This window comes from Mastigoproctus giganteus, chromosome 5 (assembly GCF_048544385.1).
Source record: "Mastigoproctus giganteus isolate SK-2022 chromosome 5, ASM4854438v1, whole genome shotgun sequence".
NCBI classification, from domain to species: domain Eukaryota; kingdom Metazoa; phylum Arthropoda; class Arachnida; order Uropygi; family Thelyphonidae; genus Mastigoproctus; species Mastigoproctus giganteus.
Window position 1 is genome coordinate 28996315 of NC_143579.1, and position 21175 is coordinate 29017489.

Sequence of the window (21175 nt, forward strand, 5' to 3'; positions counted from 1 at the left end):
CTCTTTGTGCAAACAGAACACATTGTGTGTACATACATGATTTTTTTAGCCATTTACTATCATTTATACACTGTATAAATTTTTCTGAAGATATTTATTACATTATAATTAACTTACTTTTTTTTTTTTTTATGAAAAGAGTTACGGAAGAAATATTGTTGATGGCTGTTGTACTCTGATAGAAGATATGAAACCTGAAGGAATGGTCATGATAATGAGGGTATGTAAGAATTCAACATCTTTTAATTTTCACGCTCAGTATAAAAATGTATTCATTTATTTTTTTTTATAATTGTTGGAGATATAATTCTTTATGATTAGTCCTCTCTGTTATTATAAAAATATGGCATGTTGAATTTAGATCCTAACTAATCAACAATTACAATAACACATCTAGCAAGTAATTTTGTGTGTGTGTGTGTGTTTACCCTATCATGAAAGATTATTGAAATCAAGTATTTTCATTCTGAGAGAAATCTAGTCGCCCTAATCTAGAAAAGGAGCTGCAAAAGGCAATAGGAAAACTATAGATGAGTGAATTTTATTTCATGGTGGCTAAGATCTTGGCTATTTGGTTAACAATATGATACATTACCATCTCATTGGTAATAGTATCCTTAATGGAGAACAGCTTTATTTTCATGAAGGAAAAACCCTGCCTGATCCATCTAGTTAATTGTTGTGATGAAGTCAAAACAGTTGGATGCAAGGAATGCCTTTTGCCATTATTTAATTTTAGTAAAACCTCTGATGTTTCCTCATGAAAGGCTTTTATATAAACTGAAAAAAAATTGGGATTACTGATAGATCCTTTGAATTGAGACTTGCTAAAGATAGGAGACAGGATATCATAAATGAGCACTCTTCAGGGTGGACCAGTGGAGTTACTTGGGGATTGGTATTGGGCCTCATTCATGGTTGAGGGAGTGCTGGGGAAGTCATCAGTTTTCTGATTTAAAAGTAGGATATATGTTTAACAACCAGAACCAGGCCAAAATGCTTCAAAATTACCTGGATTGGTTATAGATTGTTCTCAAAAATGGCAACTAAAGTTTCATGTTTCTAAATGTAAGGTTTTGTGTCTCAGATGTGGAAATAAGCTGGTAGAGGGTTAACTGTGGGTCAGGGAAAAAAAGACTGTTACAGTACAGTTAGACATGAAATTTGCCATTCAGTGCAGATGAGTAGGAAAGCACATGGTTATTGTCTGTGATACTTAGGGTCTTTGCAAATAAGGAGAAGGATGTTGTTGACCCTCTGTATAAGACAAAGCTGAATTTTTGAATGCTGCACAGTATATCATCATTAATTCAATATTAGATTATTCAAAGTTGAATATATTTAAAATTTTTTATTTTGTTTCACAGTAAAAACTATAGTTTTATATGCATTTTAGTATGGATAATTTGAAATATGTTTACAAAATTATTCAGTTCAAAAAAGATTTGTATTCACTCTGAAGTAGTTGTGAGAGAAGGTTGACACAAATATCATGTATTACACTTTTTCAATATAGTCACCAAACAAAATGACACATTTCTACCACCTCTCAATACACTTCTGAAGGAGAGTTTTGTAGAAGTCCTCTGACTGTTCTTCAAACCATGACTCAGCAGCAGAAATCACCTTATCAGCAGCAAACTGTTTTCCACAAAGAAAGGACTTCAGGGCAGGAAGGAGAAAGAAATTCAAGGTTTTGAGGTTAGAGAAATAAGCAGGATGTGGCAATATTTCAGTTTTTCCTGGCATATTTGAACATTTCATTTGCACATTGTGCCCTTTCCTTCTTCTGGTAAGAGGTCAGAAGTCTAGAAACCCATCTTAGCAGACACTTTACTCTCATGCAACTGTTGATAGATGATGTTCTTGACAGATCCTATACTAGTTTAGACCTCAACAGCTAGTTCTTTGATGCTATACAGTGATCTTCCATGGTTAATGCCTGAATTTTTGCAACACTCCCTTCCATTACAGCAGTTACTGGGCATCGTGGGATTTCTTCATCAAGCACTGAGATTCTTCCACATTTGAATTGTTTATACCAATGTGCAACAACACTGTAACCTGAGCAATCTTCTCCATAAACAGCGACCATTTCTTCATGGATTGTTTTGGATGTTTTCTCTTGCAGAAAGAGGAACCAAATTGCTGATCTGTATTCCACTTTACCTATTGTGACACTGCACTTCATTCAGTGCTGCAAATAAAAAAAAAATAAAAGTACGTGTGTACCCTGTATGCACCAAAGATGTTTTATGTGAAAACATCTTTGCTGAAAATGTGAAATGGAAATGACACAAATTACTTCACTTCCTAAATGACACTAATGCAAATTGATTTGTTCGAGTAAGTAGTAGGCATGAGCCCACTACTTACTCTACCAAATTCACATTAGTGACTGCTGCATTAATGTCATTTAGGAAGTGGCGTCATTTCCATCTGACATGTTCTTTACCAATTGGTTTTTTGCTTCAGTCCAAAAATGTAGGTGCCGCCAAAGATGTTTTCACGTCAAAAACTCATAAATGTTCCTTGTGTCAGAGGAATCAAATCAAGGCTTCTTTCACAGAACCATTATAGTTCTGTGACTGCAACCAAGACAAAGAAAATGACAAAGATGCAGTGGCAATTGAGCCACTGCATCTTTGTCATTTCCCTTTCACATTTTTGTGATAAATTTGGTAAAAGTTCATGACAAATTCGGTAGAGTAAGTATCAGGCTTACCTCCGCTACTTACTCTACCAAATCAACATTAGTGACTGCATTAGCATCATTTTCACCTGACATTTTCATTACCAATTGGTTTTGCTTCAGTCCAAAAATGTAGTAGGTGGCGCAAAAGATGTTTTCACATCAAAAATGAATTGTCAGATCGAAACCAAAATTTGTGTGGTTGCTATAGAGATTTCTATAGCAATATATTCTATAGGAAATTTAAAGTTGAGAAAGGAGTTCGTTAAGGAGACACAATATCTCTGAAGTTATTTACAGCTGCTCTTGAGGAAGCTTTCAGAAGATTAGACTGGTCGCAGAAAGGAGTCAATGTGAATGGAGAGTACTTAAACCATTTACGATTTGCAGATGACATTGTGGTCATAAGCCACAATCCCAAAGAATTAGAGGAAAATCTTAATCAGTTATGCAGAGTTAGTAAGGATTTTGGACTAAAGATGAATATGACCAAAACAAAAGTAATGATGAACAAGTATGCCACAGAAAGGGATATAATGATTGAAGGAGCAGTAATTGAAAAGATGGAGTCATATACTTATCTAGGACAAGTCATTGGCTGTGATAATGATAAATGGCTGGAAGTCAAGAGAAGAATAAATTTTGGATGGATAGCACTCAGGAAATATAGTCACATGCTGAGGAGCAATATCCTAATTTGTCTGAAACGTAAAATAATGAACCAATGTATACTCCCTTCCATGACTTATGGAAGTGAAACTTGGGCACTCACCAAAAGAAAAGAGAAGCTGAGAACAACACAGCGAAGAATGGAACGAATTATATTGGGAATCAGACTGTTAGATAAGAAGAGAAACACATGGATCAGGCAGCAAACTCAAGTAAAGGATATTCTTATCAAAACTAAAGAACTAAAATGGTCTTGGGCAGGACACATAGCTCGAAGACATGATGACAGATGGACTAAGAAAATAACAGAATGGTATCCAAGAGGAGCTAGAAGAAAACCTGAAAGACAACGGAGATGGACAGATGAAATTCATGAGTTTGTGAGTAGTAAATGGATGGCATTGCACAAAACAGAAGGAACTGGAAAATTGCTGGAGAGGGCTTCATCCTGCAGTGGATTGAAAATGGCTGATGATTATAGAGATTTCAAGGTATCAAACAAAAAAAATTTGATCTTTCTGTCACAGCTATTTCTGGATGAATACAAATCTTCTTTTGAACCTCCACTCATACATCACCTTTAAATATAATGTTTTTATTTACTTTCCCAAAAATTATGTGAAGATTCTTGGAGAATTAACATATTTCTAAGTTGCAGTGTGGGTACACCCACACACAATCTATCTTGTTCACACTTCTGAAAATAAACTGTGCTAGTCACTACATGCATACTCTCAGTATGAGAGAATAACAATGAATATGCACTTTGGTAAATTAAATTTTTGCTATTGCTGCCATAATAATAATGTAGATCAGTGGGTGTGTGTGTATCATATAATTATACATTACTTACTAAAGAAAGAGTATCTGTATTTTGGGATATTGTTTGTTATTTAATATTTGTGGTCCATGCAAAAAGGTGATATTTCTCTCTTTTAGTGCCCTCAGTAAACTTTGTAACTTAGTACAAACTGCTCTTGCACATTATAGCTACGTAATCTGGTCATTGAACACTTAACATGGGCCAGTGACCAGTATGACTTAACTAAACATAAATGGTTGAGAGAGAGAGAGAATGTTGTGTGTGTGGCTGATCAAATTTTTGAAATTTTGCCTTGGTTGCTTAAAATGAAATTATTTTTTATGTGCATAAATTAAGTTCACTATTTATGGAAGAAATTAAACATGGAAGCTGCTTCCGGAGCATTCCAGTCATTTTCAGTAATACTTTGCTAAGCCAAGTTAAAAGATGAACGATATAAAGAATTTTATTTTTGAAGATTAAATGCACAAGGCATAATATGTTATGGGTAGAAATTAACTATATGATATTGGTGTAAATACACCATAGTTTACCCATAAGTTTAACTACATAAGTAGTGTAACGGCATCATTTGATTTTATCTCATTGTGTATGTCTTGCCTTATGCGACTACCTTCGTGAAGTGAAGATAGCCACAATATGAGATAAAATCAAACGATGCCATTACACTACTTATGTAGTTAAACTTATGGGTAGACTATGGTGTATTTACACTTGATATTTTATAAAGAATTTTATTGCATGCCTCCACATTTGAATTGAAAAATTCTGACTTTCAGAAATTGTTTTTTTTTTTTTTTTTTTTTTTTTTGTGTTATGCTTTATTTTTTTATTGTGTAGTTGCATGGTGTTGTTTTCTTTCAAGCAGCTTCCATGTTTAATCTTTTCCAGGGACTTATTTATATGCTCAAAAAAAATCCACAGATTTAATTTCAAGGTAAAATTACACAACTATAATCAAACACACATTTCCAGACATTTTAATCAGCTCCTGCAAATGCTACATGACCAACTTATCTGTAATTTGTGAGAGCAATCTGCACTGTGTTAAAAAGTTCACGGACTAGTGACAGTATTGAGAGAAAAAAAAAAAAAAAAACTGTCACCTTTTTGTATGGATTATAAGCAAATTACACAGGAAATAATATCCCAAAATATGGATATTCTCTATTTAGAAGGTATGCACAATTGCATATAGTAACCAATATGGCACTTATTTTACCATACAGCTTGTATATTTTGAGCTGTATGATTAGTAATGGTTGTAAAAATGAAACTGAGAAATATTGTGTGAGAAATTGGTTGAACTTCTCCATATAATATTTTTTTTTTTTTTTTTTTTTTTAATAGACACAGAAAAAGTGTGCTATCTGCTTTCTTGCATCATTTACCTTTTCTGTACTGTCTGATGCTTATCACGGACAGGAAACTATTGGCACGTTACAGGACAGAAAATTCCTACAAAAAAATCTGCTGAGTAAGATAACACTGCAAGAAATCATTATTCATGTATCTTACCATGAACTAGGCAACAATTATTTTGAGAATTTTATACATTCCATACCAGAAGTGGGGTGGGCCAACAAGAGTATTAATTGTTTATAAAGGAGTTTTAACTTGGACATTGTTCATGAGAGAAAATTCATATGACCTGCAGTCAATTTCTGTGACTTTTTCTAAGTGCATGTGTCTAAATACATCCGGAAAGTTGCAACTGGCATATTTTAAGAATTACATATTTTAAAAAAAAAAAAAAAAAAATAGGACAGTTACACCACATACTTACCTAAGAGACCAAATTAAGTAATTAAACATTACAAAAATGATTTAAATAAAAACAATTTTTACCTAGGTAACTATTTATGTTATAAAATTAACTCGAAAAAATTTTTTTTAGAAAGTTGTAAAATACTGTGTTTGCTGTTTACTTTATATGAAAAGTAACCACTAGAGGTGTTGAAGTCATCTCTCTTTAGCCACTCCATTAAAGTATCAGCTAACTGGGAAAGTGTATTTATATCTGATGATATAAATCAATGGGTACTGATCTACCTGATCAGATATATCTGATCTATCTGTTACCCACCCACCCACCCATCCATTACAATATACAAAAGAGATCAGAAAGTTGGTAAAAAAGTAGATATGTTAACCTTAAAGAAGAAACTGGATATTTGCAAAAGACTAGAAAAACATGAAATTTGTAATATACTTATAAAAGTGTATGAACCTGGCTTTTCAATAATTATGATTAAAAGCACAATCCTTGATAAGCTTTCAGTAATAAGAAGTGTTATTTTTAAAATTAAGCCAAAAGAAATAATCTAGTGCATATGCTTGTATGATTAAGAAATTTAACTTGACATTGCAACATTTCTGTGTATAGTGCAGGCACCTGTAAGAGTCATGCTCATTTAACTGGCAAATTCACAAAACCAGTACTTCCCCATACTTGTCAGATAACTGGTCTTTTACTTTAGTTGGTTTTGCAATTTCTGTTATCAGTATCCTTCTATACATTAAAAATTTTCCTCCTAGTGATATTTATTCAACCAATGGGAGAAGACAGATTCGGGTTACCTGGTAATACGTAACAGAAGCTTGTTTTACTGTGGTAAAACAAACTTCTGTTTAAGCTTGGTCACGCGTTATGTTTATCTAACATGACTTCAAGAATGAAATCTGTAATGAAATAGATTATATCTTCAATAATGAAATAGAATGAATTCTAACATGAAATCAAGAATGGTACCACACGTGGTACCATTCTTGATTTCCATATGTAAATTAAAATAAACTTAAATAAACTAAATGCAACAAGGCATAATATTTTAAGAGTTTAAGATTCTATATCTATATAATATCAGTGTAGATATGCCATAGACAACTCTTAAAGTAGTGTGAAAGGCACCCACTGAAGAAAAGCCAACTAGCTTTGAAACGGTGCTGTCTGTCTGGGTGGTGGTGCCCACCAAGAATAAGTGACAGTAGTCTTCTCTATTAGTGAAGCATTACCTATTCGAGATAGTGATATACATGGTAACTCATTGTGAAGGATAAGCACAATATGAGATACAAATGAAATGATGCCTTTCACGCTACGGTCGTAGTTTTTCTTTAAGAGTTGTCTATGGTGTATCTACACTGATATTATACAGGGTGTCTCAAAAATATTGGTACAAACATTTAGGGGAGGTAGGTAACATCTAAAGGAATGCGAATCGCATAGGAACCTATAACCGGAAACGTCACGGAAAAGTAGTAGCAGAGGCACAAGAAGCAGAAATGATACAAGACAGTAATGATTGGCAAACATTTATTTATTAGTGGCAAACCATTAATATTAACAATGGAGTACGAGATGGATGCATTTCATGATGTTACAACAGATGCTCGGAGGTTCCACCATGAGACGTGATGCGTGCATGAGACCGATACAGCATGGATTGGTGGACACGGTCGAACACACCTGGAATTTCTTTGACAGTAGCAGCAGCGCAGATGAGTCTTGCCACGAGATCCATTTCCGTCTCCACAGGCAATACAAGATAGATTTGAGGGCCCCCACAGAAAGAAATCAAGGCTTGAGAAATCAGGTGAGCGTGGGGAGCCAGGCAACGGGTCTACCACGGCCAATCCATCGACGCCCAAAACGCCTGTTCAAATGGTCACGAACACACCTTCCATAATGGGCAGGTGCCCCGTCATGTTGAAACCAAATGTTGCGTCTCACATTTGCTGGAACATCGTCAAGTAACCCTGGTAGAAGTTGTTCAAGAAAGATCCGATATTTAGCGGAATTCATGCAGGATGGTAACAGGTATGGGCTAACTAAGCAGTCACCAACCATACCTGCCCACACATTTATTGTGAAGTGACGTTTTGCCACATGGGGACGCATACCGTGTGGGTTGTCATGAGCCCACACATGATCATTGTGCTGATTGAATAAGCCTTCCCGAGTGAAATAAGCCTCATCCGTGAACAAAACATAGGCTGGAAAATTCAAGTCTTGAACACTTTTTTGGAGAAACCACTGCGCAAAAGCCACAAATGCAGGATGATCTTGGGGGAGCAGTAACTGAACCCTTTGGAGATGGAAGGGGTGTAAGGAATCGGCGTGCCAGACACACTGTACACTGCAACGAGACACTCCTAAGATAGAGGCAATGGCACGTGTGCTGGTAGTAGGGTTATTATGTATGGCATTCAACACACTTTCTTCCATGGCTGGGAGTTCGCATCGAACGTGGTCCACCCGCACTACTCCTGTTACCTCTAAATGACCCATAATCGCACAAATTTTAATGCACATGTGCAAACAAACGGTGGTCCTGTACATGTCTGTCTGGGAAGCGTTCTCCATAAATTCGTTGCGCGGCTCGTCCATTGCCCTCTGCTAATCCATACACTAGGTGTATGTCTGCCAGCTCACAGTTCGTATATCGATGCATGCTCTTCGTGGGGCGACTACTGCTTGAATGAGTAAACCAGAAATTTTCCCTCTCGCGAACTGATGAACAGCGCCGTGTACCGACTTACGGTGACATTTCCGGTTATGGGTTCCTATGCGATTAACATTCCTTTAGATGTTACCTACCTCCCCTAAACGTTTGTACCAATATTTTTGAAACACCTTGTATAGATATAATAACGTATTTATATATTCATAGCTGAGGAAAAGATGCACATAGAGTCGAAAGCTTCTGTAAGTATTTTATTTTATCAAAAGAAGCAAGTGCAGCAAGCAGGGATCAAAGTCCCCTAGGAAACATTCATCATCAAACTCTAAAGGCTTCGCCTTGTCGCTGCAACCATACATCTCTGTCTACTGCTGAATGTTTCATATCCTCATATCCTCTAAAGTTAATTTTCCTCATTAGGTTTTCCAAAATTTTTTTCCTTGGTCATCCCCTTTCTTTCCTAATATTTTTCCTTCTGAGATATTCATAAAAATTTGTTATGTCTTAGGGTGTGTCCTAAAAATTTAATTGTCTTTTTGCCGCCGTCATGAGTAGCTGCCGCTTTTCTTGCATCTCGTTCAAGACAGATTCATTGGATCGTCGTTCGGTCCAGCTAATCCTCAACATCCTCCTACAGAACCACATCTCCAATGCCTCCAGTTTCTTGATATCTTTCTTGCATAATGTCCAGGTTTCACTTCCATACAGCAGCACACTCCAAACGAATGTCTTAGCAAACTTTTTCCTGGTCTCCCTGTCGATGTGTCTGCTGGTTAGAATATTTTGTTTGTTACTGAAAGCTTGCTTGGCAAGGGTGATTCTTCTGGTCTCTGTAGCGCACCGGTTGTCCTGGTAATGAAATTCCCCAAATAACAAAACTGTTCCACTTCGTTGTTCCCCATTTTGATGTTTGTTTGAGGTTGTTCATCATTCTTGGTGACAAGCATTTTAGTCTTTTGTGCAATTATCTTTAGATGTGAATCTTGTAGCCTTAACGATAGCCTTTCCAACATCTTACACAGCTCCTGCTCTGAGTCAGCTAATAATGCTATGTCATCTGCAAATCTGATGCAGTGAATCTGTTGTCCATTAATCTTGATACCCTTCGCTTCCTGCTTCATTTTTGTTATGGATTCGTCGATGAACATGTTGAAAAGGTATAGGTATAAAGAGCAACCCTGCCTCACACCTCTCCTAATCCTTGCTTCCTTTATGGTACCATTAATATCTATTTCAGTACGTTGTGTCTTGTACAGATGCAGGATAAGCCGCCTTCTCTCCAGTCCAGGCCAAAGTTTTTCATGACTCTGAACAACTTCTTCCAATTTATGCTATCAAAGCCTTTAGGAAACATTAACATAATAATAAAAATTTAACTAATATCAATTTAATAATAAAAATATAATAATAGAAATTTACATGGCTACTAATGTGTACACACACACACCCACACACACACCCACACCATGGTTACAGTGATGAATATGTTACATATATAAAGTAAAGAATAAATAAAATGCTTTAAATGGATTATTATTAAAGTCTTTTGATCATTTTTAATTATAATTTTTTTGAGAAACATAGTTAAAGTTAGGATCTATTTATTTAGCTTGTTGAAGTCGTTTTCAGAGTTTTTCCTGAAGAGGGCCCTCAACTCTTTCAGCCAATTCTTCTTCATGTTTTATCTTCAGTACTAAAAGATGAGGTAAATATTTCAAATTTCATGTAACAGCTCTGCCTGTAGTTGTTTTATTTGTGTATTTCTTATTGAAAACTTAGAATGCAATGAATTTTATTTATGAAAGCTACTAAGTAAGTATCATATCTTACTGTATCAGAGTTCGTGTCAGTTGCATGACTAGTTCATGATTTAGAGCAGGGGTCGGCAACCCGTGGCTCATGAGCCACATGAGGCTCTTTGAACATGTAACTCTTTTTTTTTTTTTTTTTTTTTTTAATTAGATCAAAAATGGCTCTTCACTCAAAAAAGGTTGCCGACCTCTGAGTCAGAGGATTAATGTCTTTTTGTTTTTTGTTACTACAAAGCCATATTTTAGTTTAATTGAATTTTGAACTTCCTATTTATGTTACTATTCTTCAAAATGGTATTTTTGAAATATTTCAACAAAATAAAGATTGTGGTGGTATGCATAATGAAGTTTCCCCATTAGATGGTTTTATAAACAAAACTATCAAGTTTGGACTAAAGAAAATCGTCAACTTTATGTTTAGACCATCAGCGTCTCTATACATTGTTATACCATTGTGTTGTAGGTCCCTACTTCTTTGAAGAGTAGTGGTCTGCATGGATTAATAAATCCAACAGAAATCCAACTTTCTGTTGGATTAATAAATCCAACAGAAAGTTGGATTTATTAATCCAATGTTAATAATCAGTGTTACTTTATTGTTATTTATACATGCTGAAACCTTAAACCTTCATTTTTGAATGGAAAAGACAGTAAATTTCTATTTACCCTATAGTTTTAGGATGGAATGATCAGCCACACTATTCTTGAAACAAACTTCTTCAGGCAGCAGTTTCTTAATGTGTAGGCACCTTGATGAGGTATGACAACTCTGTATCCATTCAGTTTAACAGTGTCTGAATTTTTTTCCCCCATGGAGTTACCTTGAGAATAAGATCTACTGCAGTAGAAAAGACCTTAAACCAAAAACTTATAGAATTATACTGAACTGTTTACATGTTCTTTAAAAGGAGTATTCTGTAATAGAAAAGATTGACTTTGTTTTTTTTTTTTTTTTGGAAAAAAAATTGCCATTAATGAAATCCAGTGAGATCTTACAAACACAGATGTCCAATATTTACGTGATGTACAGTTTCAGTGAAAATGAATATAGCTTTCTGTTTTTATTAGGTTGAAACCAATGAGAAACATGCATCACCAAAATTAGTTATTAGTAAACATTCTGATCACTTCATAGCATGAGTTTAATTGATGTTAGGAAGTATGTTACCTCAAAACCTGCAGCAGAGTGTCTTGTGATCATATGTAATTTACAATGGTTGAAGCAACAGCACCCTTTAGAAATATATAATTTTTTCGTTTCAGAATTATGAGAGTTTAGATTTTATGGCACATAGAAAATGTACTATATATGTCTCAGACTATGTGAAATTGCTTCAGTTCATAAGGAATCCTGGAAGTGCAGGTGGGCTGCCATGACATCTCATGGGGTTTTGTCAATGGTATACAGAAATTTTGCTAGCAGGGATGAGGAGGTGATTATTCCATTCTATAAGGCAGTGGTCAGGCCACATCTTGAGTACTGCATACAGGTCTGAAACTCTATTTTAGGAAGTATGTAGAGCTGCTGGAATGGGTACAGAGAAGAGTAATGAGATTGATGAGAGGAAGAAATGAGTGCCTGTACCAAGAGAAAGGCTTCAGTTCTGCAAATTGCAGCATCTGGAGACTAGGCACCTGCAAAGTGATCTGATTGAGATGTTTAAGGCTTTGAATGGATTGAGCAAGCTCAGTGCTGATGGGATTCTTCCTCTTGCTCAGACTATGCACATGAGGGGGCATAAATTCAAATTGAGGAAGGATGGTTGCAGAATAGGTATGCAGAAGTTTTTTTTTTTAGCCAGCGGGTGGTTGATTACTGGAACAAACTTCCATCTATTGCTGTGGAGGTCGATAGCTTAAATAAATTCAAGGAAGAACTAGACAAACTATTGTAGGGAATGAATAGGTTAAATGGGAAGTTTTTTTTTTTTTAGCAAGCTTGCTTTCTTGCATCATTTGCCACTACTAATTAATAGTAATACTAAAGTGTCTGCTTTGTATATCCAAAATTTGGAGTCTTGGATAACAATCCAAAGTCTGGGAAACTTGTGGCATAGCCATGTCATTTGCTATAGTATTACATGAAATGTTGTCATGGAGCTTATTTCTGAACACTTAATTTTCAGTATTCCTCACATGAAAAAGTCTGGAGGAGTTCTTTTTTTTTTTTTTTTTTTCCTAGATACTTGATGTAGTTGAGTGGTCAAGTACGAGAGTGCAGTGATGTACACGTGTTTGAGTGGTCTGTGGTTAGAGCTCACATGACTGTTAAATATGGGTAATGATTGTATTCAGTGTCATAATTAACTGTAAACTCTTCTGACCTATCGATTGTGCCAGAATGTAAAAACAAAATTTATAGGTCTGATGTTGCCAAGTATTCAAGCATGAGAGTGCAGTAGTGCCCATGCATTTGATTGGATTGTGATTCAAGCCTACATGACTGCTAAATATGATTAACAATTATTTTCATAATGTATGGTAATTATTGTCAATTATCATATTTTGAGATTCTTCCCTACCAGAAAATGTTACCTAAAATTATCCTGCATCCTATGGTTTGAAGGTGTGCTAGGTGCATGGCAATGATATCTTCAGCTGTGGCTAGAGAAAGTGTGATCAAGATGGCCTTCAAAAAAGGCAGCTCTATTGTTATATGACCATTACAGATCACGCATAAAAGAGCCAACGAAAAGAATGGTTGTTGAATTAAGCATGAAATTAATGTAATTCTAGGAGGCCTTATCCAACTGTAGCCAGTGGACATCTCAATTAACATATATGTTATGGTATTCATGTGTGAAGAGAGGGCCAAAGGAATGGAAGTGCCAAATCATGATTCGATACTAATAGGACAAATGAAGCAACCAGCCGTTTCCCTGGATTGCAAATGGGCAAAAAATTAGTGGGAGTTTAATGAAAAACACAGTCTTGTCTTTTAGGAACTGTGAAATCAGCAATAGTCTTGGTGGTCTTGAAAATGCTCTCATTTCAAAGAAAATGATAGGTCAGACATGGCATCAGTAATAACGAGTGTGATAGTAGTTATGACACGTTACTAGTGTTATACAATGAAAAAGCTTCATTTTACCCCAACATTTTGTTTAATAAGCACTTGTGAATTTGTTTCAAATATATTCAATAAAATATTTTTTCCCAAGATTTGCCTTCTAAAACATGGGTTTTCCTATAGTTCAATTGTAAACTCCTGACAGAGTGTTCGTGCCAGAGTATCGATAAGAACTTTTTTTTTTATCTTCAAACCTGAGTGACCATCATCTCTTTTCTAATGGACAGTGAATGACAAGACTATGCCATAGGTTTTACAGAATTCTCAAAAATCCAAAATCTGAAAGTTTTACATAAAAAAGAAACAAAGAAGGAAATTAGATCTAATTAGCCAGTGATTATTTTTTCATCTAACCTGCACTGGACCAGTGTGGCAGATTATGGTTCATTTCCCTCGACATGAATTGTTGAGGAGGCTTCCATCCTACAGTAGGTTGATAATGGCTGCAGGTTACCCTTTTTTTATTTTCTCATAAGATTAAAATCTGATGGAGCCTGGGAAGGCTCCATCAGATCCATTAAAACCTGGGAGGCTGGTTGCATTTATTCATTTCTTGGTATCAGGTCAGTGAAATGTCCCCTGTTTTATTAATAACCATTAAAATATCCAGTGATGATTATTTATTAAAAATATTTAGTTCATTTCTGTGTTAATATAATAGCAAAACCAGAAAAAGAAATCTACTTGCAGTGTCCAAACCCCTTGCTAATTCTTGCATAAATCTAATAAATTTTTAAAATTGTTATTCAATATTTTCACAGGAAATCTTAATTGATTTTAAAAAATCGTGCTATTTAATATTTTCTACCCTTGTCATTTGCTTAAAATAATCAATTTGATTTTCAATTTTAGGATTTGCCAATGGTTATGTCTATGTACCTCTCATTGTTGTCCAGAGTTGTTCTTCATAGTCAGCATTGTTTTTCCGTTTTGCTGCAGGAGAAAGCAAATCAAGAAAATGGACAGGTATGTGGGAAAAAAGTATTCATTAGTTGTATTTTAACATGACTGGTCATTTTGAATTTGTTTACAAATGTTCCATCATTCTTATTGGTTCTGATTAATATATTTAAATTGCTAAAGTTATTGAAATGTAATTAAGAAAACTAATGAAAAACTATTACTGTAAAATTCATGAGATGCATATAACCAGTGTTAAAATTATTATAATTAATTATATTTTGAAATTTAGACAGAAACTGTTCTTGGCAGGCTACTAGAGGTATGGCTAGACAAAATGCCAGTGGTTCATCCAATCGAAAGAAGGAAATTATTAGGTTTAGCATTGGCATCACTTCTTACTTCAAATGCATGGTAAGTGTTGAGTTTCCTTCCCAGAAGAATGGTGAATTTTTACTGAAAAGATTTTAATGAACTTTACAATTTTTTAGATTGTTTTGGAGGTTTAATAGCTTTGCAAACCATGAATATATCTTTATTTTTTATGCATTCATAAGTGTTTGTATAGGAAGAGAAAAGTCATCACATATCTTTTATCCTTCAGTTTCTATGCCTACTTGAATTTTTTTTTTTTTTCTTATAAAATGTTTTGAGATGTGAAACCTAAACACAAATCTTGTCAATGATGTGAGGAATTTTTATGGGCTTGCTTTCTTCACAATGTGGTTGAGTTAGTTGTTGCCTGGTTTTTTTTATTCTGAAATATCCAACAAACGGCAAACTGACAGAAAAACACATGAAATTAAAGACAGAATTTACTGATATCTCACAGTCTTGTTTTATTTATTTATTATTATTATTTTTTTTACACTAAACATGTAACCTCTTTTTTTCTGGTGTTGACATAAGCAAAAAATTCTCTTATTATTACTCTTTACCTTCTTTGCCAATGCCTTTTCATAGTCTGCCTTAGAATTTCTCACTTCCTGATTTATTTCAGATTAATTTATACTTGTCATAATGTTCATTGTCTCTTCATAATTTCATGCAGTTTTCCTTTCTGTTGCTGACTTTATCCACTCAGCAGTTACCCCCACTTTGGCTTTAACCTGGAATGGTAACACTTTAAAGGTATATGTCTGTATAACACATCATTTTCATTTTCGGTAGGTAAATCAGCTTAAATGCATACGTATACACACAAAAGTTACCTCCTAATCATATGGCTTATAATGTCTTAGGCAGCTGAAATTAAAATAAACTGAACTTGTCAAAAGGGATAAATTTTGCACTTAGAAGGCACAACTCCAAATTCCTTTGGTAAAAAGGTGCACTTTCCTCCTGAAGGTTCGTCATTACAAAAATTAAAAATAAGAGCATGAAAGAACCAAGTGTCCTAACAGTGGACTTCTGTAAGCATCATTAGTTGGTCCAGATAAATACAAAGGTGCCCATATAAGAAAAGTTTAGGCTCTATAATCATTTGTGTAATTTGGAAATTTAATATGATTCAATTGCCATATCTGTGAAGTCTTCAGACAGCTTAACATTAAGAACATTTAGTGGTGAACTTTGCTGAAACCATTCAGTAGCTAATGCTTTGTCTGTTAGCAACTTGTAACCGGATTTTAATTTTACTAGGACCTGTTGAATAGTTTCAACAAAATGCATCACTTAATGGCAATTGAGGTTTAACTGTAAAAAATGCAAGGTACTGCAATGCAAAAGTGCAGTAATACCTAAGCATTTCAGTGGACTATGGTTCGAGCCCACTTGATTGCTAAATACAATTAATGATTGTATTCATTGTCAGAATAATTAATTGTAAACCCCTTCGACTTATTGGTCATGTCGGATTATAAACAACCTTGGCCTGACATAGTTCAACATACCTCACATGGATAGAGGTTTTGCTGTATCAACATCAGTTTTCTACTACTGTAATAAAAAAAAAAAAACCATACATAGCTGACAGTGCCTCTTTTTTTTTTTTTTTTACTTGTTACTACCTCTGCGATGTCATTCAGATTTCATATCAGATCTAGGAGTAATTGTACAGTCCAATATGAAATTCACTGAGCAGTGCAAACAAGATGTTAGAACAGCTCATGCAGTTCTGTAAACTCAGTGATATACAGGAACGTTGCCAGCAGGGAACAAAGATGGGATCATTCATCCTGTTGTACAGGGCAATTTTTAGGCCATATCTGGAATATACTGCATATAGGTTTGTGTTTGTAAACCTCATTTTGGAATGTTGATCTGTTATAAAGGATGCAGAGGAGAGCAAGAAGATTATTTAGAGGCACAAAAGGATATTCTTGCCACAAAAGCCTGGAGTTCTATAAATTGCAGGCTGAGGAAACTAGGCATCTGCATAGTTACCTAATTGTAGTGTACAGCTTTATAAGAGTTAAGTACACTAAATGCTAGTTAGCACCTTTACTTTTCTCAGATGAAACATGGTGGAGAGGGGGCATACAATTACATTTGAAAAAGGATGAGTTGTAGCATAGATGTGCAGAAATTTGCATTCAGCTGGAGATTAATCATTGTTGAAATAAACTTCCAACTGGTATTGTGTAGGTTGGTATTTTGAATAGATTTAAGGAAAATTTGGAAATATTATTGGAATCAATGGGCAAACGAAGTGGTTCTCTCCCCCCCCCCCCTCCCTTTGGTTGGTTGGTGTTGCATAAGCTCTTCTTCTTTGAATTGTTTCCAGTATTCTCACTAAATCTACCCATTTCTCTGGCATAACCTCTCAGTGGAATGTGTTAAGTTTAATAATACAGCAGACTCTCGATTTACCGGGATAGGATTGACTCGACACTTCAAGACTCCAGATTAAAAAAATCATAAAATTCAAGTAATAACTAGAATAGGTATAAACAGATGTTCGGCAAATTGTAAATAAGCAACAAGAAGCGGCGTTATAAGTCGTCATTGGGGGGTTAATGTACCTATTATCTTGCAACCCCCGCTGTCTTCGCACCTGCTGCTCAAAAAAAAAAAAAAAAAAAGAGACCAAATGTTTAGTTTTGTTTTAGTGTGTCGCTTCGATTGTTGTGTTCCATTGCACCGCAGATGGACAAATTTTGTTTCATTATTTGTCAAGGATGTCAATTTTTTTATAGTAAAAAAAAATTTTTTTTTTTAGAAATTGCAAAAACAATGGGTAAACACAAAGGAGTCTTGCGCTTTCAGTTAAACAAAAACTTGAAATTATTCAAAAGTTTGAAAACGGTTCATCCGTTAAATCTCTAAAGAATCATTATGTTGGTGACCAAACCATACACAACATCGTAAAGAATAAAGGGATGCTATTAGATTTAATATTGATATCGCAAAAAATAAAGGAAAGCATTGTATTGGACACGTGAGTAGTATGTGGTACAATTTTTCATTTTTTTTATCTATCACTATATTTTTTACGTAGGTTTGTGAACATTTTTCGATACAGTTAGTCCCCGACTTATGCAACTTCTGACGTAAATTTTTTTTCACTCAAATTTTTTTTTTTTTTTTTTTTTTAGGATTGTAAAATTTAAAACAAAAAAAAAATAACATAAAATAAGCAATCAATAATGACGATCACGGCACACAAATTGCGCAAGTGAGATACAGAGTAAAAAGCAAAAAAATTGGAAAGAGAAGATTCTTACAATTTATTTATGGTGTTTTTTTTTTTTTTTTTTTTATGACTGAAGATTTCAGTGAAGGGGACACACATTTCACCATAATAACGTAAAAATCCACAGAATTGCAGTTATCGGTATTTTTGCAAATGCAATAAGATGAGTTTACTACTGTTTATAATTAGATGCAAGAACAGAAAAGTCCAATAACATGGAAAGTGCAAATTGTTTCTATTGTTTTTTTGGTAGTGACCTCCAGAAATGTGCTTTAGTAAAATGTGAGCTCATGCAAGGTGATATAATAGTGAGTTTTCGCTTTAACCCCATGAAGTTATTTACAGAAAATTCATTTTGACCGTTATCATGGTGCTGACTAAGAGAATAAGCGACAACGGTACTACTAAATCTACTAAGAAAAGGAAAGCGATAGATTTCGATCAGAAAATTAAACTAATAATCAAGTATCGTGCTGAATTCAGATTTGTCAATAATAATATAGTAGCAATATGTTATTAGTCATTCCCGAGTTACGTAAAACTTGGCGAAGTAAGAAGTTCTGGAACGTATCTCTTATGTATGTCGGGGGCTTCTGTATTTTTGGATTAACTGAGAAATTGAATATCCGGGATTTGTTTTTTACCATCTGTCCTGGAAAATTGAGTCTACTGTATATGCATACTGGGTAGATTTCTTCCTCATTTGTAGTGTAGCTGGTTTTGAATATTTCTCATTAAGATTTTTTTTTTTTTTTCATGCCTAATTCCATAATACTTATATCACATGAATAACACAAACAGTAATTTATAAAAAAAAAAGAAAAAAAAGAAAAGAAAAAAGAAAAACAATAGCCTTCATACACTGACCAATTTTTACACACTTCAGCATTTTGAAGCTTATAATCTGCCTGTCCAGGGATTTTTGCTGATTTTTCTTTTCATTAGTCAGAAATAATAATAAATATCAGAAGTAAACTGTTAATTCATAGCAGAAAGTTGTTAAAAAAAAAAATAATAATAATTTCCATATCATCAGTAGTGAAATAGTTTTCCACCCAAAACTGCAGTGCTCTTAATATATTTCAGTTTTGGTTGATAACTTTTAATTACATTGTAATTGCAGACTAAACTATTTCATTGTGGTTGATACAAGATACAAATCTTAAAATATTTTTGAATGGAGGAGCTGGCACAATTTCTTTTCATGCAAGTCTCAAATAACACTGGAGTAGATTTCTTCTCTATGCAACTGCCAAAAGGTTAACCCAGTGGTTTTAAACCTTTTTTTAATAATGGCATCCCTAAGTAATTTATTTTATTTTGTGGCACTCCTACTCAATTTTCTGTCTGTTAGATCCGATTTTCTCTCTCTCTCTCTCTCTCTCTCTCTCTCTCTCTCTCTCTCTCTCTCTCTGTGTATGTAAAATATTAAAAATATATATGTTATATGATAGTTATTACAATAATATAATTATAAAAATTACATTTCATAATACAAATTATATATATACAGTATATAATAATTTTATTCTTTATATAGAGGTACTAAGTAAATGTCAATTATAGATCACCACAAAATTAAAAAGATACTGTATACTTTTTTATAATGAAATGAACATAAATTTTTAAAAATAAGTTTAAGTAACTTTAACCCAAATTATGTGGCACCCCTGTTGAAAACCACTGGGTTAACTCTTTGCATCCAATGTGGCATTGTGAAATTTCACCTGCAGTCCAATGTCGTGCGGCCCCGGGTGCCAAGCGTATTTCGAGGTCAAGCGATATTATTGTGATTCCTAAAGTGCTCTTGATAAGTGATTGAAATTATATTTTAAGTTTTTACATTTCTTTCAACAGTCTTACTTTAAAAACAGTTCTATACTTGAAAAGCCACAAGTTAGAACACAGAAAGAAAATACACCTTTCTTAACATTTTCCTGTATTTCTATTTCTACTAATTTAACTAACATTTCAACCGCTTGGCCTCCAAGTGGCACCGATTCTGCTTCCCCCTGACAGGGCAGGTAACCTGGGGTAACCTGTTATCCTCCAGGGCTAAAAGGCGTAACCATGGATATAAATGACTATCCACCTCTAGAGCCTTCAAACTGAAGGCCAGACAAGTCCAATGATGAGGACTTGAACCAACTGAAAAGGCTCCGAAGAGAAGTGCAGTGCAACGAGATGCCAAACTTTCTGGTGATACTCTCTCTCTCTCTCTCTCTCTCCCTCTCTCTCTCTCTCTCTCTCTCCCCCCCCCCCCCAATCAGCCTGTTGGAAAGTTATCACCATTTTTTATCCAAAGATATTTGGAATCCATTGCTGGAACACCAAAAATGGTTAAACAACTGCAATCCGGAGACCTCCTGATTGAAACAGCTACAAACAACAACATTTGCTGGGCTGCTGGTATCTATCACTCCCCACAATACGCTAAATTTGTCCAAAGGTGTTATCCCAGAGTAGGACCTGATTATAGTATCTGAAGAGGAATTAGTGCAGAAATTGAGCAATCAAAAAGTAATTAGTGCAAAATGTATAATGACCAAAAAAGATGGAAATCTCGTTCCAACTCGATCCATAATTTTAACTTTCAGCACCCCAGATTTGCCATCCTTAATAAAAGCTTGCTATATAAACTGCTGAATTTGGCCTTATATCCCTAACCCCATTCATTGTTTTAAATGCCAAAAATATGGACACTCCCAACAGTCACATAGAGGTGATGCCATTTGTCTGATTTGTGGTTTCAGGGAGCATACACAAGCAGACTGTTTAGCCTCAAGTCCTGTTTGCCCCAACTGTAAAGAAAGTCACCCATCCTTTTCAAAATCATGTGAAATGAGGAAAACGGAAGAAAATCCAAAAATATAAAATAGAACACAGTCACATACCCTGTGAGGCATTCAGACAGGTTATGTTGACCATGCCCAGTCGTTCATATGCATCTCATGCTCGAAACTTTCATTCAACATCAGCTCCAAGCAGTTCTCTAGCTAACTATTCAAAAAATTCAAACTAATACACCATCAAACTAAAACCAGTGAAGCGACCAACACTCCAATCAGCATCCCAACCGATACTCAGACCTTCCCACATGACAAAGAAAAATT

General features: G+C 34.7%; 1 protein-coding gene across 1 annotated transcript in view; it reads left to right on the forward strand.

The window, feature by feature from the left end:
• Impbeta11 (importin beta11) overlaps nucleotides 1–21175 on the forward strand; it is a 257037-nt gene that overhangs the window by 206231 nt on the left and 29631 nt on the right. The window contains exons 20-23 of the mRNA XM_090373121.1: nucleotides 140–220; nucleotides 10257–10352; nucleotides 14381–14494; nucleotides 14721–14842. Of these exons, the coding sequence (XP_090229247.1) occupies nucleotides 140–220; nucleotides 10257–10352; nucleotides 14381–14494; nucleotides 14721–14842 (413 nt within the window). The remainder of the gene's footprint in view (nucleotides 1–139; nucleotides 221–10256; nucleotides 10353–14380; nucleotides 14495–14720; nucleotides 14843–21175) is intronic.